Source organism: Bubalus kerabau, chromosome 1 (genome assembly GCF_029407905.1).
Source record: "Bubalus kerabau isolate K-KA32 ecotype Philippines breed swamp buffalo chromosome 1, PCC_UOA_SB_1v2, whole genome shotgun sequence".
In the NCBI taxonomy this organism is placed as follows: Eukaryota; Metazoa; Chordata; class Mammalia; order Artiodactyla; family Bovidae; genus Bubalus; species Bubalus kerabau.
The window spans coordinates 185,199,934-185,223,944 of record NC_073624.1 but is presented as its reverse complement, the minus strand read 5'-3'; the positions used below and the strand labels follow the sequence as shown (position 1 = coordinate 185,223,944).

Genomic DNA, 24,011 nt, shown 5'->3' with positions numbered 1-24,011 from the left:
AGCCCTCTCAGTGTGTAATTTCAGGTGATTTTCTATTTCAGGAAAAATTTTTATTATTATTTTACTTTATTCATCTGGCTGTGTTGGGTCTTTGTTGTATCATGCAGGGTCTTTCATCGCAGTGCACCGACTCTCCAACTATGGCTTGTGGGCTCAGTAGTTGTAGTGCCCAGGTAGAGTTGCTCCAAAGCAGAGGAATCTCAATTCCTTGACCAGGGATCAAACCCACATCCCTTGCGTCACAAAATGAATTCTTAACCACTGGCATACCAGGGAAGTCCCATATGTTACCTTTTAAAAATTGATTAATTTTTGTTTTTGCCTGTGTGGCATGCACGGTCCTAGATCCCCCACCAGGGATTGAATCTATGGTCCCTCTAGGGGAAGTGTGGAGTCCCAATCACTGGACTGCCAAGGGATTCCCTATGACTTTAAATATTTGCTGTTTTGTTTTGTTTCTTCAAGGATCCCCAAAAGTGTGTGTTTCTCCTTCAATGTCCAAAATTCCATTGCCATTCATTTCTCCCCACCTCTGAAGCTTTTCTATTTCTTCCTCTTTATGTCATTGTCACTCTCTTTGTTGTTTTTATGTCTTTTTCCAATGTCTTTTTATTATACTTTCATTTGAGTTTATTCTCTCTTGGGTACCTTATTTAGTCTGCATTTCTGAAATAAGTTTGTCTTTTTCTGCCATTTCTTTCCCTAGTTGATTCAAATATCTCTTCATCACATCAGTACTTGGCTCTTTAGCCTTTGAATAAAAAAAAAAAATCTGGCTGCATTCTGCTGCCAGATCCCTGTCGGGATCTCAGTTACCCGACAGGGTTTCATTCCTGGTCAGGTGAAGTCTTAAACACAGGACCACCAGGGAAATCCCTAGTTTTTCATTTTTGATGTATAGTGATTTTTCATATCCTGAAATGTTTGTTGGATTACATTTGATTCTCTTTGGAGTGTTGACTTACAGTTTTCTTCTACTTCCTGATTCCACTTCAGAGGAATTTTTTCCTTTGTTAATTTTGTCTGTATTTTCATTCTGTGCTGTGCTTAGTTGCTCAGTCATGTCTGATTCTCTGTGATGCCAAGGACTGAAGCCTGCCAGGCTCCTCTATCCATGGGGATTCTCCAGGCAAGAATACTGGAGTGGGTAGCCATGGCCTTCTCCAAGGGATCTTCCCAACCCAGGGATCGAACCCAGGTCTCCCGCATTGCAAGTGGATTCTTTACCATCTGAGTCACCAGGGAAGCCCAATAGACATCATAAAACCAAATTTTAGAAAGTCGAATTAAACACACACACACACACTAACACATATATAATGTCTACAAGAACAAATCAGGTTGTTACTTGATCTGATTAGATACTATTTGAGAACTTTCTGGATATCAATATAAGCCTTAACTCTGCCAGAAATCTTTTTCTTTTCCTTCCTTTTTCTTGAGGTGCCTCCAGTTACTCTCTCTGAATTTACTTTTGTCCTTTTCTTCAGACGGGCAGCTCGATGGTGCCCACTTATGCCAATGCAGCAAAATTGACTTGATTTAATGGATTTTGTTTTTGTTTATTCTGTTTGTGGGAGAAATAGGTGGGGAGACCTGAATTTTTTAAAAATGTTTTGGAATATTGTTGATTTACAATGTTGTGTTAGTTTCGGGTGTATAGCAAAGTGAATCAGTTATACATATACATACGTCCACTATTTTTAAGATTCTTTTCCCATATAGGTCATTACATACTTCTGAATAGAGTTCCCTGTGCTGTACAGTAGATCTTTCTTAACTATCTTTTTTTTTTAATTCAAAATTTTGATTAGTTTATTTTTATTTAAGTTTTTAATTTTTGGCTGTGCTGGGTCTTCTTTGCTGCACTTGGGCTTTCTCTAGCTGCAGTGAGTGGGGACTACTCTCGCAGTGCCCAGGCTTCTTGTTGTGGTGGCTTCTCATTGTTGAGGAGCGTGGGCTCCAGAGTGCAGGCTCAGTAGTAGCAGTGCATGGGCTTAGCTGTCCCATGACATGTGGGATCTTCCTGGACCAGGGATTGAACTTGTGTTCTCTGTATTGGTAGGTTAACTCTTTATCCACTGTGCCATCAGGGAAGTTCCTTGCTATTTTTTGATTGAGTTTTTTTTTTTTTTTAATATTGAGCTGCCTGAGCTATTATTATATTTTGGAGATTAATCTCATGTCTGTTGCTTCTTTTTCAAATATTTTCTCCCATTCCCAGGGCTTACTTTTTATTTTGTTTACTGTTTCCTGTGCTGTGCAAAGCTTTTAAGCTTAATTAGGTCTCATTTTTTATTTTTGCTTTTATTTTCATCACTCCAGAAAGTATATCAATAACACCTTGCTGCAATTTATGTCAGAGTGTTCTGCCTATGTTTTTCTCTAAGAGTTTTATAATGTCCCATCTTGCATTTAGGTCTTCAATTTATTTTGAGTTTACTTTTGCATATGGTGTTAGGGAGTGTTCTAGTTTCATTTTTTTACGTGTAGCTGTCCAGTTTTCTCAGCATCATTTATTGAAGAGACTGTCTTTTCTCCATTGTATATTCTTATCTCCTTTGTCATAGATTAGGTGACCATAGGTGCATGGGTTTATCTCTGGACTTTCTATTATGTTCCATTGATCTATATTTCTATTTTTGTGCCAGTACCATACTGTTTTGATTACTGTAGCTTTGTAATATAGCCTGAAGCTCAGGAAGCCTGATTGTCCCACCTCTGTTTTTCTTTCTCAAGATAAAGCAGGTATTTTTAAATCATCTCCATGTTCAGGACTGAAACTGAGCAGGACCCTGTGGGGCCCATGGGTGCAGAAGCCTTTCTTTTCATTAGAAAAGACCCTGATGCTGGGAAAGATTGAAGACAGGAGAAGGGGATGACAGAGGACAAGATGGTTGGATGGAATCACTGACTCAATGGACATGAGTTTAAGAAAGCTCTGGGAGATGGTGAAGGACAGGAAGCCTGGTGTGCTGCAGTTCATGGGGTCTCAAGAGTTGGACACAGCTGAGCAACTGAACAGCAGTAACATAATAACAGCAGAAACAGGAGTGAAAGAATGAGTGAGTGATTAATTGGTGTGGCTCACTGTAAGTTCTTTTTTACAGTGGTCCTCGGCAGATCAGAGATGCTGTTTCTGACCCCATTCTCATCCATCTCTACCTTCTGTTGACTTAAAAATTAGTCAAAATCTAAAAGTTAAGAGTTAAGTTTTATTCCGTGGGAATTTTTAGGACTTCAAGGCCAGGAGGCAGCATCTCAAGTAGCCTTGAAAGAGCTGCTCCAAGGAGGTGAGGAGAGGAGCCAGGTTATATAGAAGTGTTGCAACAAAGGGTCAGTAGTCTAAACATCAGAAGATTATTGTTAATTAAAGAAAACCAGATATCCCAGGTTAAGGAATTTAGTGCTTACCTATGCATGGTAAGATGCAAGAGTCTAGGCTCATTGAAAATCATTCCTTCCATATGCATCTCAGCTGTCTGGAGCCAGAATCCTGTGTTTTCACATCTTGCACTCCCCTGGGGCTCACAATGGAGAGTGGCTGCAGTCTAATGGCTGTCGGATCACAGGTATTGTTCTCTTCCCGGTTGCCCTGGAAGGCTCCAATTGCTGATGACTGTGACACCCTTGTGATTGATATGGCAAGAAATACTCCATTTCTCACTTCCCTGGTCTCAGCTTCATCCCATGGTATAAGTTGACTATGTAAATCAGCTTGGGACTTAGACCCACAAGGGATTCTCCAGGCAAGAATGCTGTAGTGGGTTGCCATGCCGTCATGCAGAGGATCTTCCCAACCCAGGGACTGAACCCAAGCCTCTTAAGTCTCCTGCATTGCAGGTGTATTCTTTATCACTGAGCCACTGAGGAAGCCCTATAGCTGCTTTATAATGTTGTGTTAATTCACAGGTAAGACATTTCTGTGGGTTCCCAGAAATTCTCACTTATCAAAAGAAGAAATTTTTATCCCATTCTTTGTTTATCTCGGCACTTGTTTTTTTTGTGTGTGTTTTTTAAGAAGAATGAGCATTGAATAGATATATTTTGTAACTGCAATGTGGAAAGGTCAAAAATAAATTGTGGAAGGATGTAGCCCACATGGTACTGTTTAGACAAAGTTTTCAGATGTATGAAACAATTCAATAAATTGTTTAAATTGCACACATGATTCAGATATGATTTAATATGAGAAACACAGAGTTTGGGAGGGCATCTTTTTTGGGGAAGGAAGGAGAGAAATAAAGCCAGAGTGGGAATATGAGACTATCAGCTACAATTTATTTACTTTTAAGAAGATCTCAAAAACACAAAGAAGTCAGTACTTGATAAAGCTGAGTAGAAGGCAAGGCGGTTTTCATATTTAACCTTTGTACATGCTTAGTTTTTTTAATAATAAAAAGGCAAAGCCAAAAGTAACATCAGCGACCAAAGCACAAGATATGCTTTGCACCAAACCAGCGAGCTTCTCGTCTTTGGCAAGAATGGAAATCAGAGTGGTCTTGACCTTAGGACTGAACCTTGTGACTTTCACCTTGCGAACTCAGTCGCTTCAGACTCTTCGTGACCCTATGGACCGTAGCTCACCAATCTCTTCTGTCCATGGGCTTTTCCAGGTAATACTAGAGTGGATTGCTGGACCGTCCTCCAGGGGGTCTTCCCAAGCCAGGGATCAAACCAGAGCCTCTTGCGTCTCCTGCATTGTAGGCAGATTCTTTACCGCTGAGCCACCTGGGAAAGTCTGACTTTCACCTTCCTCCCACACTAATCCAAACCCCCTGTCTCCATGATCCAAGTCCCTTTACCATCTGGCCCCAGCTGGCACCCCAGCCTCCGATTACCACTCTGAATTAGTCTCAGCTTCTCTGAAGAGTCCTATGGCCTCTCTCCTCCCAATCTTAGCAAATATTAATATCACGCTCTCTCATCCTCTGGAATAATTCTGGTTTTTTCTTCAGGCAACACCTCCTCCTGGAAGTCCCACCAGATCCTCCAGGCTGAGTCAGATGCTTCTAGGGGTTCTCCTAGTCCCCTGTGCTTCCTAGACTCATCACATTGTTTTCAAGGCCCTGGTCACATGTTTCCCATCTCCTTGCTCTCTCTCTCCCACTCCCAGGATGAGTCTCCATTCCCTTCCCTGGGTGGGGGACAAGGCTAGAAGTTACAGGGCTGTGGCTGGTCTTGTGCCTGGGACCTCCCTTCCCTTTGAACTTTCCCTGTGGGAAAATTCTGAGCACAGGACAGGGAGTGGGCAGCCTCTGGTTGCCTGGTAATTGTGCACATCTCCCCTCTTCTGCCACCACTCCCCAAAAGTAGTCTCAGCTACAGGTATGTACAACAGAGATCCACTTTCCTGTCTCCTTGCCTTAGCCTTGGCTGTGCCCTCTGACTGTTCCTTTCTCTGTCAGTAGTGCACAAGTTCTTGGTGGCCCTGTTGCAATGCTACTTCTTCCAGAAAACTTCCTCTAATGCCCCCCATTTATGTGTGTCAGTCGCTCAGTCGTGTCGACTCTTTGCAACCCCATGGACTGTAGCCCGCCAAGCTCCTCTGTCCATGGGATTTTCCAGGCCAAGAATACTGGAGTAGGTTGGCATTCCCTTCTCCAGGGGATCTTCCCAGCCCAGGGATTGAACCTATGTCTCCTGCATTGCAGGCAGATTCTTTATAAAGATCCAAGACAGCCAAAAGTAAATAGCAATGCCCTCCATAATGGCTGACAAATCCATTCCTTCTAGATCCTTTCCCAAGAACATAGTCTAATGAGATTGTGCAACGCTTGTGGGTTTTTTTTCCTTCCGTTTCCTCCTACTGAGCCCTCAACCCTCCTGCGTTCTGCTGTCCTTGAGAGCCCTAGAAGGAGGGTGCACCCTCCCAGAATGTCCTGCCCCTCTGTAACCTCCTGCTGGTAAGACAGCTGTCAGCCCCTGTTGATTCAGGTTCCATTTCTGATGACAAAGGCAAGATAAGCCTTGTGCATCTCAGAACCAAGGGACTTCTAGGAAGAGGAGTGGGAACCTCCCATCCTGTAGACAGGAATCTTCGTCAGCCCTGCACGGCCTCTGAGCCCTGCTGACTTTTGTTGTTGTCATTATCTGTTTTTTGGCCACTCCATGCAGCTTGTGGGATCTTAGTTCCTGAACCTGTGCCCACTGCAGTGGAAGTGCAGAGTCCTAACCCCTGGACCACCAGCGAATTCCCCAGGCCTGTTGACTTTAAAAATTTTTATTTTATTAATTTTTGGCTGCATTGGGTCTTCATTGCTTTGCATGGGTTTTCTTTTTCTCTTTGCATGGGGTTTCTGCAGTGAGCAGGAGCTACTCTTATGGTTCAAGAGCTTCTCATTGCTTTGGCTTCTCTTCTCGTGGAGCACAGGCTCCAGGCGTGCAGGCTCTGTAGTTTTGACGCACGAGTTTTGTTGCTCTTTGGCATGTGGAAATCTTCCTGCACCAGGGATCAAACCCATGTCCCTCTCATTGGCAGGCAGATTCTTATCCACAGAGCCACCAGGGAAGTCTGACTGTTGACTTTTAATGTCTAACCATTTTCCCCAACTCAGCACCATGGCCAGCCTCTCTCTGAATGGGTAATACACACCCTTGCATATGTAATACATACTTGGCGTGGTTGTGTGTGTGTAAGTTACAGAAATGTCCCAGAGCTATATATCTCAAGTGGTTTCTGCTTCTGGTCAATCTAGGTCACTGGGATCTAGACCATGGCCGCCTATGCAACTAGTTTATTACTCGTTTGTTTCAGAGTGAGTGCCCATCAAGTTCTTCTTATTCATTAATGAGCAATCAAAAGCATCACAAAAAAATGGAAAGAACCCTCCATTACCTGGGAGATACTATTTGCCTCTGCATCTCTACCTACAGAAATTCTCTAAGTTAATAAAGAAAAAAACAAAACAAAAACCTAAACCATCTCATAGAAAAAGATGGAAAAAGGATACAATGTATAGAAAAGCAAACCAGAAGAGTTAATACATCAGATCAGATCAGATCAGATCAGTCGATCAGTCATGTCCGACTCTTTGCGACCCCATGAATCGCAGCACGCCAGGCCTCCCTGTCCATCACCAACTCCCGGAGTTCACTGAGACTCACGTCCATCGAGTCAGTGATGCCATCCAGCCATCTCATCCTCTGTCGTCCCCTTCTCCTCCTGCCCCCAATCCCTCCCAGCATCAGAGTCTTTTCCAATGAGTCAACTCTTCGCATGAGGTGGCCAAAGTACTGGAGTTTCAGCTTTAGCATCATTCCTTCCAAAGAAATCCCAGGGCTGATCTCCTTCAGAATGGACTGGTTGGATCTCCTTGCAGTCCAAGGAACTCTCAAGAGTCTTCTCCAACACCACAGTTCAAAAGTATCAATTTTTCGGCGCTCAGCCTTCTTCATAGTCCAATTCTCACATCCATACATGACCACAGGAAAAACCATAGCCTTGACTAGACGGACCTTTGTTGGCAAAGTAATGTCTCTGCTTTTGAATATGCTATCTAGGTTGGTCATAACTTTCCTTCCAAGGAGTAAGCGTCTTTTAATTTCATGGCTGCAGTCACCATCTGTAGTGATTTTGGAGCCCAGAAAAATAAAGTCTGACACTGTTTCCACTGTTTCCCAATCTATTTCCCATGAAGTGGTGGGACCGGATGCCGTGATCTTCATTTTCTGAATGTTGAGTCAATACATACTGATACTCAAAATCTGCAGGAGTCAGGGAACAGGATCAAAAGCCACAATGAGTGGGGGAAAAGCCACAGTGAGATTCAGTGAGAAGCAAAAGAAGTTCTCTGATAAAAATGTGAAGGCTTTTTTTTTTTAAACTAAGGCGAGGGGGATGTGTGGAAAATAAGAGAGAGGAGTTGGGGGGAAGGGTGGATTGAAAGGATGGTTCATTCCATTAACAAAGGACTGAAAATGAAGGAATTAAGAATCTCACTTGACAAGTTAGTTTTTTTAATGGACTGTTTCCACTTAATGGCTATTGTAAACAATGCTGCTATAAACATTTGTACACAAATTTTGGGTGAACATACTTTTTCTCTTTTCTAGGATAAACATCCAGGACATTAGTTGCTGGGTCATAGATAGACAAATTAGTTTATAAAAAGCCAAAATAAACTAAAAGAAAGTAAGAATAGGGGATTTTTTTAAAATTAAAGTTGAAATAATTGAATAAAAATAAGAATAGCCATGAGTTTTAAAGGACTTTTATACGTGTTAACTCATAAGCTCATAACAGTCTGAAGAAGTAGAAACTATTAATTTTACCCTCCCATTTTTTAGATGGGGAACTGAGTCATAAGAAGAGTCATTGATTGTTCTAAGATTGTATTGGTTTGGCCAAAAGATTCATTCATTTTCTTCCATAAGATGGCTCTAGTGGTTCTTAGTTGTCTTTAACGTCATTTGAAACAATTTTGTTAGAATGTATTGTGACAGCTATCATATCAGCATGCATTTAAAAAAACATCAAAATTGGTGAATTTTTGGGTGGCCATTTTATATTGAAGGTGGAAGGAAAGAAAGCAACATTTTTTAGCATACTATGCTTTATTATTTCAAGAAAGGTAAAAAGGCAACTCTTGTAGCCAACTCATTGGAAAAGACCTTGATGCTGGGCAAGATTAAGGGCAGGAGGAGAAGCGGGCAACAGAGGATTAGATAGTTGGATGGCATCACTGACTCAAGGAAATGAGTTTGAGCAAACTTCGGGAGACAGTGAAGGACAGGGAAGCCTGGTGTGCTTCAGGCCATGGAGTTGCAAAGAGTTGGACACGACTTAGTGACTGAATGACAACAAAAAACATAGATCAGATCAGATCAGTCGCTCAGTCATGTCCGACTCTTTGCGACCCCATGAATCGCAGCATGCCAGGCCTCCCTGTCCATCACCAACTCCCGGAGTTCACTGAGACTCATGTCCATCGAGTCAGTGATGCCATCAGCCATCTCATCCTCTGTCGTCCCCTTCTCCTCCTGCCCCAAAAACAAAAAACATAACTGAAATGCAAAGAGATTTGTGCAGTGTATGAGAAGGTGCTGTGAACGTGTCAATAGTGGTCTGCGAAGTTTTGTGCTGGAGATTCCTTGCTGAATGTTGTTCCATAGTCAGGTAGATCAGTTGAAATTGATATCAATCAAATCAATACATTCATTGAGAATAATCAATGTTATACCACATGAGAGATAGCCAATATACTCAAAGTATTCAAGTCAAGTGTTGAAAATCATTTGCACCAGCTTGATTATGTTAATCACTTTGATGTTTGGGTTCCACATAAGTTAACGGGGAAAAACTTTCTTCACTGTATTTCCATATGCAATTCTCTACTGAAACATAACAAAAATGTTTCATTGTTTTAAATGACAGTAGAATTTTAAAAAGTATATATATTTATTTTTGACTATGCTGAGTCTTCATTGTGGGACACAGGCTTCTTACTGCCATGGCTTCTCTTGTGGCAGATCATGGGCTCTAGGGCTTCAGTACTTGCAGCACGGGGTCTCAGTAGTTGTGGTGCATGGGTTTGGTTGCTCCATGGCATGTGAGATCTTCCCAGACCAGGGATCAAGCCCATTTCCCCTGCATGGGCAAGTGGATTCTTAACCACCGGATGACCAGGGAAGTCTGAAACCACTCCATTTTTCAAACAAATTGTGATAGGTGATGAAAAGTGGATACTGTGTGATAATCAATAATGTGGAATGGAATAGATTTGGGGGCAAGTGAAATGAACTACTATCAATTACAGCAAAGGCCAGTCTTCATCCAAAGAAGGTGAGAACGTGTATATAGTGGGATTGGAAGGGAGTCCTTTATATGAGCTCCTTTTGGAAAACCAAACGATGAATTCCAACAACTACTTCTCCCAACTAGACCAACTGAAAGCAGCATTCCATGAAAAGCATCAGGAATTAGTCAACAGAAAACCCATAATCTTCCATCAGGATAACACAAGACCACATGTTTCTTTGATGACCAGGCAAAAACTATAAGTGCTTGACCAGGAATTTCTGATTCATCTGCCATATTTGCCAGACATTGAACCTTCAGATGTCCATTTAGTTCAATTTTTACAAAACTTTCTTAATGGAAAATTTTCAATTCCTTGGAAGACTGTAAAAGGCACCTGGAACAGTTCTTTGCCAAAAAAGATAAATTTGGGGAAGATGGAATTATGAAGTTGCCTGAAAAATGGCCGAAGGTAGTGAAACAAACTGTAATTATGTTGTTCAATAAAGTTCTTGGTAAAAATATAAAACTGTGTCTTTTAGCTTTACTTTTTAAACCAAAGGAACTTTTTGGCCAACCCAATACATCTTGTAAAGGGTATATTTGGGATTTAAACCCAGGAAGTTTGACTCAACTAGTAAATAACACCATGTCTTTAAACCAAAAATAGTAGAAAGAACAAAACAGAACCTATTTTTTAGAATCAGACTAGCTAAGGTAAGCCTGGAATGTAGAATCAGACTAGCCCATGGGGTATATCTCAGGTAAGCCTGGAATGGACCAGGAATGGATATAAAAGTACAACAAAAATAGAACGGCAATTAAAATAATTTTTTAAAAACCCACTGTGTGTGCTTATATGGTAATACACTGAGAGATCTGGGGAAAACAGCCTCTTAAGGAAACATGACCCAAATAAAAGTTGCATTTCTGAAAATGTAGTTAAGGGACTTCCCTGGTGGTCCAGTGGTTAAGAATCCACCTCCCAAGGCAGGGGACTTCTGTTTGATTTCTGGTCCGGGAAGTAAGGTCCCACATGCCCAGGAGCAACTGCTGAGCCCTCACTCCACAACTAGAGAGTCTGTGTACTGCAAGAAGAGATCCCACATGACATGATGAAGATCCATGTGCCACAACTAAGAACAGACACAGGCAAATAAATAATAAATAGATTAAAAAATAGACAAATAATAGATTAAAATAGTTTAATTTATTAATCATTTTTTTGTCTTCTTGATATTTTGACTAAGAAATCCTTTCTACCTGGATATTTCCCCCAACATTCTGCTTTTCAAATATTTAGATTTAGATCCAACTGAGCTGGGGTTTGCTGTCTTATTTGCCATGACTTGGCCTTCCACAGGGCATGGTACACGGTAGGCACTCAAGAAATATTTATTAAAGGAATTCACGAGAGGCCAGAGTAGGCAGTCATTAAATACCTATTCAAAGAGTTTGGGTGAAGCTTAAGATAATGAGTTCCTGGGATGGTGGATATTGGTCTGCATCTCAGCCCACACGTCCCTTGGTGAGAGTGAGTGCAAAGAGACAGCTTTGGCTTCTGGGTACCTGGATCCAGAAGGCTGCCCATCTCATTGGTCAACTCATAGAGACTGGTCTTCAATAGCGCCACTGCGTGGTTTGGAAAGGAACGCAAAAGTGGGCTGAAAAAGTCCCAGTCTCCACTGGGGGTGGAAGCCTTTCTGTTCGGTCTCCTCCCCTTTGGTTTTTAGGGTCACTAAACAAATCTGGAGAAGGCAATGGCACCCCACTCCAGTACTCTTGCCTGGAAAATCCCATGGATGGAGGAGCCTGGTAGGCTGCAGTCCATGGGGTCACTAAGAGTCGGGCACGACTGAGCGACTTCACTTTCACTTTTCACTTTCATGCTTTGGAGAAGGAAATGGCAACCCACTCCAGTGCTCTTGCCTGGAGAATCCCAGGGACGGGGGAGCCTGGTGGGCTGCTGTCTATGGGGTCGCACAGAGTCGGACACGACTGAAGTGACTTAGCAGCAGCAGCAGCAAACAAATCTAGTGGAGGTGATGGAATTCCAGTTGAGCTATTTCAAATCCTGAAAGATGATGCTGTGAAAGTACTGCACTCGATATGCCAGCAAATTTGGAAAACTCAGCAGTGGCCACAGGACTGGAAAAGGTCAGTTTTCATTCCAATCCCAAAGAAAGGCAATGCCAAAGAATGCTCAAACTACCACACAATTGCACTCATCTCTCACGTTAGTAATGCTCAAAATTCTCCAAGCCAGGCTTCAGAAATACATGAAGCGGTCCCGCCCCGCCCCCGCCGGCCGGGGTGCTCTAGGTGCCGCACGGAGACCCTCTGCACCCGTGCGAACATGGCGCTGCGCGCGGTGCGGAAGGTGCGGGCCGCGGTCGGCAGCCTGCGCGCCATCTCTGCACCCAGCACGCCCTGCTCGCCGCGGCCCTGGGGACTGCGAGCGGGTGCCGTTAGGGAGCTGCGCACCGGCCCTGCTCTGCTGTCGGTGCGGAAATTCACAGAAAAACACGAATGGGTAACAACAGAAAATGGTGTCGGAACAGTGGGAATCAGCAATTTTGCACAGGAAGCTTTGGAGATGTTGTTTACTGTAGTCTGCCTGAAGTTGGGACAAAGTTGAACAAACAAGAGGAGTTTGGTGCTTTGGAAAGTGTGAAAGCTGCTAGTGAACTCTATTCTCCTCTATCAGGAGAAGTAACTGAAATTAATAAAGCTCTAGCAGAAAATCCAGGACTTGTCAACAAGTCTTGTTAGGAAGATGGTTGGCTGATCAAGTGACATTCAGTAACCCTTAAGAACTAGATTAACTAATGAGTGAAGAAGCATATGAGAAATACATAAAATCTATTGAGGAGTGAAACTGGAACCCCTAAATAAACTACTTTGAAACAAGAATAACAACAACAAAAAAGAAATACATGAACCGTGAACTTCCAGATGTTCAAGCTGGTTTTAGAAAAGGCAGAGCAACCAGAGATCAAATTGCCAACATCTGCTAGATCATCAAAAAAGCCACAGAGTTCCAGAAAAACATCTATTTCTGCTTTATTGACTATGCCAAAGCCTTTGACTATGTGGATCACAATAAACTGTGGGAAATTCTGAAAGAGATGGGAATACCAGACCACCTGACATGCCTATTGAGAAACCTATATGCAGATCAGGAAGCAACAGTTAGAACTAGACATGGAACAACAGACTGGTTCCAAATAGAAAAAGGAGTACGTCAAGGCTGTATATTCTCACCCTGCTTATTTAACTTATATGCAGAGTACATCATGAGAAACGCTGGACTGGAAGAAGCACAAACTGGAATTGAGATTGCCGGGAGAATATCAATAACCTCAGATATGCAGATGACACCACCCTTATGGCAGAAAGTGAAGAGGAACTAAAAAGCCTCTTGATGAAAGTGAAAGAGGAGAGTGAAAAAGTTGGCTTAAAGCTCAACATTCAGAAAACTAAGATCATGGCATCTGGTCCCATAACTTCATGGGAAATAAATGGGGAAACAGTGTCAGACCTTATTTTTGGGGGCTCCAAAATCACTGCAGATGGTGACTGCAGCCATGAAATTCAAAGATGCTTACTCCTTGGAAGGAAAGTTATGACCAACCTAGATAGCATATTAAAAAGCAGAGACATTAATTTGTCAACAAAAGTCCATCTAGTCAAGGCTATGGTTTTTCCAGTGGTCATGTATGGATGTGAGAGTTGGACTGTAAAGAAAGCTGAGCGCCGAAGAATTGATGCTTTTGAACTGTGGCGTTGGAGAAGACTCTTGAGAGTTCCTTGGACTGCAAGGAGATCCAACCAGTCCATCCTAAAGAAGATCAGCCCTGGATGTTTATTGGAAGGACTGATGCTAAAGCTGAAACTCCAAATGTCTGGCCACTGCATGCGAAGAGTTGACTCATTGGAAAAGACCTTGATGCTGGGAGGGATTGGGGGCAGGAGGAGAAGGGGATGACAGAGGATGAGATGGCTGGATGGCATCACTGCCTTGATGGACATGAGTTTGAGTAAACTCCAGGAGCTGGTGATGAACAGGGAGGCCTGGCGTGCTGCGATTCATGGGGTTGCAAAGAGTTGGTTACGACTGAGCAACTGAACTGAACTGAACTGAAAGATTCTTGGACAATTCAAGAGAAAGGAGGGGAAAATCTGAGCTTGAGAATTAGGAAAGTAGGAGAGAAAGTCATTGATTAGAAAACGAAATGAATTTATGGAACATTTTGTTCTAGTAACATAGTAATTGGAATTCTTAGTTTCATGTGTGATTTCTATGAGGGCAGAAATTGTAGCTGCTTCTTTTTGACATCTACAGCTCCTTAGTCTGGCACTTAGGGGGTGTTAAATGAATGTTTGTTAAATAAATGAGAGTAAATAGCGAAGATTTTGCACCTGCTATTCCCTTGGGTTGCAATGTGCTTCCTCTAATATGTTGAGGCTATTCTCTTGTTTCTTTTGGATCTGTGCTTAAATGTTTCCCCTGCCTTCCTTCCTTCTTTCCTTGCATCTTTCCTCCCTTCCTAACTCTTTCCTCTCTCTCTCTTTCTGGCTTAATTGAAATATTGTTCACATACCATACAATTCACTCTTGTGATGCAATGGCTTTTATTATATTCACACCATCGTGCATCCATCGCCATAACCAACGTAAGAACTTTTCATAATCCCTAAAAATAAGACCCACACTCTATAACCATCACCCTCCACTTTCCCCCCAATCACTCCTCGCCTCTGTTATTGTTTAGTTGCTAAGTCATGTCTGACTCTTTCTGACCCCATGGACTGTAGCCCACCAGGCTCCTCTGTCCATGGGATTTCCCAGGCAAGAATACTGGAATGGGTTGCCATTTCATTTGTCAGGAGATCTTCCCAACCCAGGGATCGAACCTGAGTCTCCTGCATTGACAGGTGCATCCTTTACCACTGAACGACTTGGGAAGCCCCACTCCTAGCCTTAGGCAACTGCCAATCTATTTTTGCCTCTATTTTTTCTGGATATTTCTTACACGTGGAGTCATATAATATATGGTCTTTTATATCTGGCTTCTTTCCTTTAGCATAATGTTTTTGAAGTTCACCCACATCATAGCATGTATTAAGATTTCATTCTTTTTATGGCTGTGGCATTTCATTGTTTAAATGTACCCCAGGACAGTTGGCTTAGTTCCACTTTTTGGTTACTATGAATCATGCCGCTATGATCATTCAGTGTGACAGTCTTTATGTGGATGTATCTTTTCATATTTCTTGGAAACTGCTGGGTCACATGGTAATACTATGTTTCACTGACGTAAGAACTGTCAAACCACTTTCCAAAGAAATGTTGCATTTTCAGAAGACCCTTTCCTGACTGTCCTAAAACACTGCCCCAAATCACTCACTATCTGCTTACTCTACTTCATTTTCCCTTCATTCCTCGGTGGAATAGTATAGAATAGTGTATATGCTTACTGCTCTGCAACACTACAATATATGGCACATATTCATTTGCTGTCTATGCAAGATAAATCACCCTACTTCTTGGGGCTTAAAACTGACTTGTTACTTTTCACAATTCCACGGGTTTAGGGGGTGACTCCTTTCCTGGTCTTGCCTAGAATCAGTTGGGTTGTTGCCCTGGGGTGACAGTTGAACTGGCCGGACAAGCCAAGAGGATTTTTCTCGCTGGAGGCCATGGGGACCGCCTTCCCCTCCACGCGGCCTCTCATGCTCACCCAGCAAAGTCAGAATCTCTAACCAGGAGACCCGGAGCACGCCAGGAGCACGCCGGTGGAAGCCGCAAATCGCAAGGGCGCCCCCCGGACTCGGAGTTCACGTGGTGGCGCTTCTGCACACCCATTGGTCAAAGCACGTCTCGCGGCGTTCTAGATTCTGACTGAGAGGAAACCGATTTCACTGGAGGGGAGGAGTAACGAAGTCACAATGCAGGGTTTTGTGTAGCAAAGCGGTGAGATTTGGTCCGGATGTTTCAGTCTTGCACAGTAACTAAGAGAATTGGCTGTGTTGCAGGAGGAACATGGCTTTGGATTAGGGCACAGACTCGTTTTGGCTAAATCCTGGTGAACTACCTTTCCTGTCTGAACTTGTGATTCCTTCCTGTGAAGTAGAAGCAATTCAGTTTGTTTGTTGTTGTTGTTGTTTTTAATTCACTTATTTTGGCCGTGCTGGGTCTTCTTTGCTGGGTGTGCTTTCTCTAGCTGTGACAAGTGGGGGTTACTCTCTCCTCGTGGAGCAGGGACTCAATAGTTGTGGCGCACCGGCCTAGGAGTTGTGCAGCACGTGGGATCTTCCCAGACCAGGACTTGAACTCGTGTCTCCTGGGTTGGCAGGTGGATTCCTTACCACTTGAGCCATCACAGAAGACCCAGTTTTATCATCACTCTGATAATCCTCCTTTTAGTTATCACCAAGAATGCTTTCAAATTGTGGTGCTGGAGAAGACTCTTGCAGGGTGTCTTGGGCTGCAAGAAGATCAAACCAGTCAGTGCTAAAGGAAATCAACCCTGAATATTTATTGAAAGGACTGATGCTGAAGCTGAAACTCTGATACTTTGGCCACCTGATACAAAGAGCTGACTCCTTGGAAAAGACTTTGATGCTGAGAAAGATTGAAGGCAAAAGGAAAAGGGCGCAGCAGACGCTGAGATGGTTAGGTAGTATCACAGACTCAATGGACATGAATTTGAGCAAACTCTGGGGCATAATGGGGAACAGAGAAGCCTGGTGTGCTGCAATCCATGGGGTCTCAAAGAGTCGGATAGGACTTAGCCACTACACAACAAAAACAAGAAAACAGGTTAAAATCAACATTTCTAAGACCCTTTCTCTCCCTGAATATGGGTAATCCATTTAACTAGAGTTTTCAGTTGATCTTGGATGGCTAGTCATAGAAAGATTATAATAACAGTATTAACAGCAAAAATAAAAGCAGCTACCTCTTATGGAACCCTGCCAGGCTGAACGTGTTACTCTGCAGGTCTCTTGAAACAGCCAGGGAGTCTTTGGTTCACCCCAGAAGCAGAGCCTAAGGATTAGAGGACTTGTAGTTTACCTGGGAGGTGGTTCTAGAAGCCCCTGGAGGAATGTGAGGATAGGAGAGGGAAGGGAAAATGCTTGTATAGGATGTGCTCAGGTGCAGGTACTGCTGTGGGCACCTGGGGCTGAATCTCACTGGGGACCTTTGGGAGTTGGTGCAGAACACACGACTCCAAGTTACACTAACGAGTGTCTTCCTTTAAAAAAAACTTATCTTGTCTTTCTATTTTGATTGTGTAATTCTCTCATTCCTGCCTGAGACAAGGTGAGAGAATAGGAATCAGATAACAATTTTAAACAGAAAGTGGATAAGGTTTGTTATTTCCGAGGGTTGTTGAGAGGATGTGAAAAGGTGGAGTGTGTAAACGCATCTATGCTGCTGCTGCTGCTGCTGCTAAGTCGCTTCAGTCATGTCCGACTCTGTGCAACCCCATAGACGGCAGCCCAGCAGGCTCCCCCATCCCTGGAATTCTCCAGGCAAGAACACTGGAGTGGGTTGCCATTTCCTTCTCCAATGCATGAAAGTGAAAAGTGAAAGTGAAGTCGCTCAGTCGTGCCCGACTCTTAGCGACCCCATGGACTGCACCCAACCAGGCTCCTCCATCCATGGGATTTTCCAGGCAAGAGTACTGGAGTGGGGTGCCATTGCCTTCTCCGAAATGCATCTATAAGGGGGGCTAAAATGCAGGAAGTGCTCCTTACCAAAAAAGAAATTTTTTTTTTCATTTTCAGCGAGGCCCACCCAGGCCACATTACTTGCTGGTCACTGCTCCAGACTGGCACTCCAGGGCTCCTTGTCCAACTTGATTGTTCTTCCTTTTCTTTTGTAATACTTGTGACTTTTTGTTTGTTTTATATTTTATTTTTAAATACTTTTAAAATTTTATAGTGGAGTACAGTTGATTCACAATGTTGTGTTAGTTTCAGTCTTACAGAAAAGTGATTCAGTTATACGTGTACATAAATCTATTCTTTCACAAATTCTTTCCCCAGTTAGGTTGTTACAGAGTTCCCTGTGGTGCACAGTAGGTCTTGTTGGTTCACCATGTTAAATATAGCAGTGTGTAAATAATCGCAAATTCCCTAACTATCCCTTCCCCCACCCTTCCGTTCTGGTAACCATAAGCTTGTTCTTTAAGACTACGAAGCCTGTTCCTGTTTTGTAAATAAGTTCTGTGTGCTTGTGACTTTTAAAAAGTGTTTTAATTTTTGGCTGCGTTGGGTCTTCGTTGCCGCATGGGCTTTTCCCTAGTGGAAGCGAGTGGTGGCAACTCCCTAGTTGCTGTGCGCAGGCTTCTCATTGAAGTGGCTTCTCCTGTTGACGAGTACCAGCTCTAGGGTGTGCGGACTTCAGTAGTTGCAGCGTTCGGGCTCGGTAGGTGTGGCACACGGGTTTCCGTTACTCCTTGGCATGTGGAATCTTCCTGAACCAAGGATCAAACCCAGGTCTCCAGCATTGGCTGGTGGATTCCCATCCACTGTACCACCAGGAAAGTCCTACTTGTGACTTTTTAAAACACAATGTTAAAGTCCTTACCCTCAGCATATGAACATTGGTGGCCAGTCTTTGCTGTGGGGGGCTGTCCTGTACATCGTAGAATGTTGAGCCCCATCTTTGGCCTCCATTCACTAGATGCCAGGAGCACCCCCACCAACTGTGACACCCACAAATGTCTCCTGACTTTGGTCCATATCAGTGGGGGAGATGAATCGCTTGGCGTTTAGAGCCACTATGCTATTCAGCTTATCTTTTGATTATGTTCATTGTTGGCTGTTCCCACATCCTGAAAGTGAAAGTGAAAGTCGCTCAGTTGTGTCCAACTCTTTGAGACCCCATGGACTGTCCATGGAATTCTCCAGGCCAGAATACTAGAGTGGGTAGCCTTTCCCTTCTCGAGGGGATCTTCCCGACCCAGGAATTGAACCCAGGTCTCCCGAATTGCAGGTGGATTCTTTACCAACTGAGCTATCAGGGAAGCTCCTACTGGAATGCTAACTCCAAGGGAAAAGGAATTTGCTTCTTCGGGGCATTGATGTAGCTTCAGTTCCTTGGCACGTGGTAGGCATCCAATATTAGTTGAAAGAATGAGTGACATTTGGAGGGTTTTGTGCCTGGGGATGGTGTCAAGGCTTGCCACATGTTACTTCATTTCTTTATCACAGCATTCCTTGGAGGGAGGCCTTGTCATTGTCCCCTTACACAGAGGAGAAAAACAGGCTTCTAGACGTTGCATATGGATACCCTATACATACACACCCAATCGTAGAGTCCAGAAGCTTAGCTGACTGCCCCTCAACAATCAGCAGTGTTCTCCCTTCTGGCCAAAGAGGACTGAATGAAGCTCAGGTCAGATGCAACTTCTAGCTGGCACGTGCAGCAGAGCTGAAAAGGGATGAGCAGCTGGCACAGGGTGGGGTAGAGTGGGGGGGCACACCTGAAGGGGCTTTCTCAGGGACCAGAAGGGAGTGGCCTTGAACTTGACTGGGTTCAACCTGTCTCTCTCTGAAGGAAGATTGGTGCCAGACCTATAAGAGATGTAGACTGGGCTGGAAAGCGAAGCCCCAGCAGACTCTGGGGAGTGTCGCTGGAGTGTGTACTTGGTGATGGTCCAGCCAGGATGAGCAGCCTGGAGATGCTGCTGCTGCAACCAGGCCCACACGCACTCACACACTTCACTCCCCAGCCCTCCCTCCCCACTTCTACCCCTCCACCCGCTCCAACTCCCCACTTCCCTTCCCCACCCCTCCCTTACTCCAGCCTAGCCCAGCCCAGCCCAGAAAGGGTCCATCTCTGTGATTGGTCCGTGGTTCTCAGTACCAGGAATTGAGACCAGGAAGATGGGAAGGAAGGAAGAGGGTGGGTAGGGTGGGGGGAGGGATGGGACTACTTTTGTATCTACTCCCAGAGCTAGGCTCCTGCTCACCATGGACACTGCTGGGTACAGCAAGTGGGACGGCAGGCTGGAAGAGGTCCCCGGAGGTATGAGCAACGGGGCTGCCTCAGAGGTCCCCTTGGGTCCCTCTCTGGCCAGTGGTTTGGGGTTTGATGGGGAAGGGAGGGGCTTCCCAGGTTGCGGTAGTGGTAAAGAACCCCCCTGCCAATGCAGGAGACATAAGAGACGCGGGTTCATTCCATCCCTAGGGTGGGAAGATCCCCCAGAGGAGGGCATGGCAACCCACTCCAGTATTCTTGTCTGGAGAATCTCGTGGACAGAGGAGCCTGACGAGCTACCATCCATAGGGTTGCAAAGAGTCAGACAAGAGTGAAGCGATTTGGCACACACGCCCGCACACGTGGGGGAAAGGAGAGGCTCAGCCACGAGAGAGCTTTTGTAGTGGGTGCAGGAAAGACACCACTCATCCTAGAGTCAGCTGGACCTGGTTTCAAATTCCAACTCTGCCGCTTAGGGGCTGTGTGACCACAGGCAACTTACTGCACCTCTCTGAATCTCAGTTACCTGGGAGAAACCCAAGTGACTGGGGCTCAGTCCTGGGAGCCCAAGGATCCAGGGAAGAGCTCAGGAGTCCGTCTGTGTTATACCAGGGCACTTGGGACGCTGGGGACGGAGACCCCTTTTCCTGGTCTTGGCTCTCGTGGTCATCACAGTCCTGTGGGCCCTCATTCTCAGCGTCCTGTTTTCCAAGGGTGAGTGACTGGATGATGGGAGATGGCGTGTGCACCGCCCCCCCCAACCCCACCCCGCAGAGAACATAGACGTTTTCTGCGCCCCAGGGCTCACCAGCCAGATCCGGAGCCTCTGCCTGGTCTGAGTGCGAGCACCCACATGTGCGAGTCTGTGCCCCGTGCATGTGCCTGTCCGCCCATGCTGCACGTCCGTCCGCCCCCTTCTGTGCACCCCATGACCCGGGTCCCCGCACTCCCAGGGGCCAAGGGGAGAGTTTTCGAGTCCTCCTCTCTCCGCAGCGTCCACCGAGCGCGGGGCGCTGCTTGACCTCCAAGACGGGCTGAGCGCAAACGGTACGGAGAGAACAGAGGCTCTTGCCAAAGTTCGGGGGCAGAAGGGTCTCGGACCCGGGTGTCGGAGTAGTGGGCGGGAGCACGGGGATCCCACGGTCCGCGGGGCTGGCCCTGGAGTTGGGTGGGGTCCTGGGAGTCCCCGAGGATGACCTGGCGTGCGTGCGTGCGGGCGTGGAATCGTTCCAGCCTCCAAACAGACGGCGGTCCTGGGTATCTTGAAGGAGGAGGTCCGAGCGTGCAATAGCTGCTGTGAGTGGGATGGTGGTGGTGGGCGAGGGGCGAGGGGGCGGGCTTGTGGCCGGGATTGGAGGAGGCGAGTGGGAGCGGGGGATCGCGGCGCGTAGGGGCTGGGCGGGCTGACCTCAGGTGTCCCGCTCCCATCACTTCACCCCCTCCCCAGGCCTGAGGACGCAGGCACAGCTGCAGACAGTCAGCAAGGAGCTTACAGAGGCAAGGTCGAAGTTGTTGCAGCAGGAGAGTGCCCTAAAGGAATTGAGCGAGCGCGGTGAGGGCGGGACCATCCCTGACCCCTCACCCCTGCTGTTACCCGAACCTTGATTCACTCTGGACCCTTCTGTGCACCCCCACCCTACACACCTAACCTGTGATCTTGACCATTGACCCAAATCGTGTACCCCATCCTGACCCTGACCTGTGGACTCTAACCTTAACTGCAAGTCCTAACCCTAACCATAACGGGCACCCTACCCAGCTCTAACAGTCCTTGACAGTAATGTCATTTGTCACCTTGGCACTGACCACGGACGTGGATGCTGACCTTAACTAATCATGATCTTACCCTTGATCCTGACCCTAGCTATAATCTTCTCCCTCTCAGTGACCCAGAACCTGGCTGAAGCGGGGAGGGACCGTGAGAACATTCGCACTGAGCTCTTCCGGGCACTGGAGCAAGCCCGGCTTGGAAACAGTGAGCAAGCGGGGAGGGCGGCGAGGGGAGAGGATCAGTGGACCCTGCCCGGGGTTCCCTGATCCGCCTGGCCCCGCCCTTTGACCTTGGCCTGGTCTCGGAGGTTCCAATCCTGGGCCCGGGATGGGGGGGGGGGGTTGTCCAACATCCCCTTCTCCAATCCACTTCGTCTGCTCCACTTGGGAGCAAATCACCTCTTTGACCCTCGCCACCCTGCAGGCTCCTGTAAGGAGTGCCCCGAGTCGTGGCTGCCGTTCCAGGGTTCCTGTTACTTCTTCTCCACGCTGCGGGCCACGTGGGTGGAGGCACAGCAGCACTGCGAGCGCTCCGGCGCGCACCTGGTGATAGTCGGAGGCCTGGAAGAGCAGGTGCGAAGCCCCGGCTGCCTGGGAGCAGGGAGAGCGCTGAGTTTACCCGAGGGGGCGTGGCCCGGGGTGGTAGGGGGCGGGGCGGGACGGATGCCGCCGGCTCAGTTTTCCCCCACTGCCCAGGGTTTCCTGAGTCGGAATACGCGTGGCCGCGGTTATTGGCTGGGCCTCAGGGCCGTGCGCAAGGTGCGCAGGATCCAGGGCTACCAGTGGGTGGACGGAGTCGCGCTCAGCTTCAGGTGAGAGAAGGGACCTGGGGAGGCTGACCGTTCGGATCCTAGGGGAAATGCTTCGGCCAGGTCATAGGGTCTCCTTAGGGCTGGGCGGGCTAGACCCCAGGAACTGACTAGGGTTAAATTCTGGGCTGAGAAAGTTATACACCAAGGTGCATACTCAGGTTAATTCTCAGGATGTGAGACCCAAGTAATAAACAGGCTAGAACTCGGAAAGGCCTAGCTTTTCAGCAACACCCCCTCTCCCCTGCCAAACCACTGCAGCCACTGGAATCGGGGGGAGCCCAACGACTCTATGGGGCGCGAGGATTGTATCATGATGCTCCGCACGGGGATGTGGAACGACGCGCCGTGTGACAACGAGAACGACAACTGGATCTGTGAGAAGAGGCTCAGCTGCTGACCTTGCCCCTGGCCCAGAGCCGCGCCCACTGGCACTTGTCCCATCTCCTGAGCCTCTCACCTTCCTGGCTCCGCCCACCACCGTGAATCCCTTCCCCACCCAACTCTAGCAAGAACCATGGTGCCACCCCCAGTCCAAGCCAGTAACTGCACCGGGAGACTTTCGCTCCAACCTCGCTGCAACCCCTCGCCCGTGGACCTCACCAAGTCTGCTCCCGCTCCAAAATCTGAGTTCCTTGGACCCGTGATCTGACCCCCATCGCCCTCCCTAACCAAGGCCCTGCGACTCAGGGATGGAGCTGTTTGATTTACTTGCTTTTTTACCCCAGGTGAGCTGCCTCAAAGATAGGGGATTTTGTGAACCTTGGCAGCCCCAGGGAGCATCAATAAATGAAAAATGAATCTTGGCTCCTGCCTCTGATCTAAGCTTTATCTCAGAGACTCTGATGTAATTCATGTGAGTGACCCTGACCTCAGGGGCCCTTGTGCATGCATGTGTGTCTGACTCTTTCCCACTTCATGAACTGTGGCCTGCCAGGTTCCTGTCATGGGATTTCCCAGGCAAAAATACTGGAACGGGTTGCCATCTCCTTCTTCAGGAAATCTTCCCGACCCAGGGATTGAACCCACATCTCCTGTGTCTCCTGCATTGGCAGGCGGATTCTTTACCACTAGAGCCACCTGGGAAGCCTCCAGGGGCTGATGATTCCCCTCCCCCCCCCACACCCGAAACCCAGTGTGTAAGCTGCATTGGGCCAGGGGGATTGTAGAGCCCTGGGGACACAGGAATGAGTCAGACCCTGTCCCTACGCCCTGCGACAATGTGACCAGTGACTAGATTGAGGAATACATGGAGGAGTCTCCTGTGTCCCCAGAAGAGGGACTCTGCTGAGATGCGGCAGTGCTGGCCCAGTTCCCTGAGGACACTGTCACCCTGTTGAGATTATAGGTAGCCTGACACAGGCCCCGACACAGAGATGGGAGAGGGGCAGCTCGGATCTGATGAGCAGACTCCTTCTGTCTCGGGCACCCCAGGTCCTGTGGGGAGTTCAGGAAATACATCCAGAAAAGATGGACTTTGGAAGAACAATGGGATTTCAACTCTGGCAATGGAGCTGGGAAGGGAGGGCTTTGCAGATAGAGGGTGTTGCTGAGCCCATTTCGAGGTTGGGGGAATGTGAGGAGCACACAGCCTGAATTTATCAACTGGGGACTTTTTATCTGAATTTACCCAGCACTCCTGTCCTGGGGACCTGGAGGCTCTCCCAGGTTTTCCAGTGGAGACAGGTCCAACTGT

The 24,011-nt window shown here is 46.6% G+C and overlaps 1 protein-coding gene, 1 long non-coding RNA gene and 1 pseudogene across 2 annotated transcripts; 2 read left to right on the top strand and 1 right to left on the bottom strand.

Moving 5' to 3' along the window:
* The first annotated feature begins 12,031 nt into the window (after positions 1–12,031).
* Positions 12,032–12,615, top strand: LOC129642051 (glycine cleavage system H protein, mitochondrial-like; annotated as a pseudogene).
* Positions 12,616–17,441: 4,826 nt separating this feature from the next.
* LOC129626509 (uncharacterized) lies at positions 17,442–21,719 on the bottom strand. The gene is made up of 5 exons (XR_008701983.1): positions 21,583–21,719; positions 21,145–21,266; positions 20,934–20,997; positions 20,263–20,437; positions 17,442–19,330 (listed from the first exon to the last, which is right to left on the bottom strand). It is a non-coding gene; the product is annotated as an uncharacterized LOC129626509 (long non-coding RNA).
* On the top strand, positions 19,715–23,117 carry LOC129626504 (C-type lectin domain family 4 member G-like). Its single transcript, XM_055545600.1, has 9 exons — positions 19,715–19,784; positions 20,349–20,450; positions 20,730–20,783; positions 20,970–21,032; positions 21,184–21,288; positions 21,622–21,711; positions 21,931–22,079; positions 22,203–22,318; positions 22,577–23,117. Exons 1-9 carry the CDS (start codon positions 19,730–19,732, stop codon positions 22,713–22,715), a joined length of 873 nt encoding a protein of 290 aa, XP_055401575.1. The 5' UTR covers positions 19,715–19,729; the 3' UTR covers positions 22,716–23,117.
* Positions 23,118–24,011: the final 894 nt, after the last annotated feature.

Excerpts from the sequence above, each read along its gene's own strand:
- LOC129626504 (XM_055545600.1), top strand. The coding sequence starts at position 19,730 with ATGGACACTGCTGGGTACAGCAAGTGGGACGGCAGGCTGGAAGAGGTC. Across the intron at positions 20,784-20,969 it reads AGACGGGCTGAGCGCAAACG|CCTCCAAACAGACGGCGGTC; the intron begins GTACGGAGAGAA and ends GAATCGTTCCAG. Across the intron at positions 22,319-22,576 it reads GGAGTCGCGCTCAGCTTCAG|CCACTGGAATCGGGGGGAGC; the intron begins GTGAGAGAAGGG and ends AAACCACTGCAG.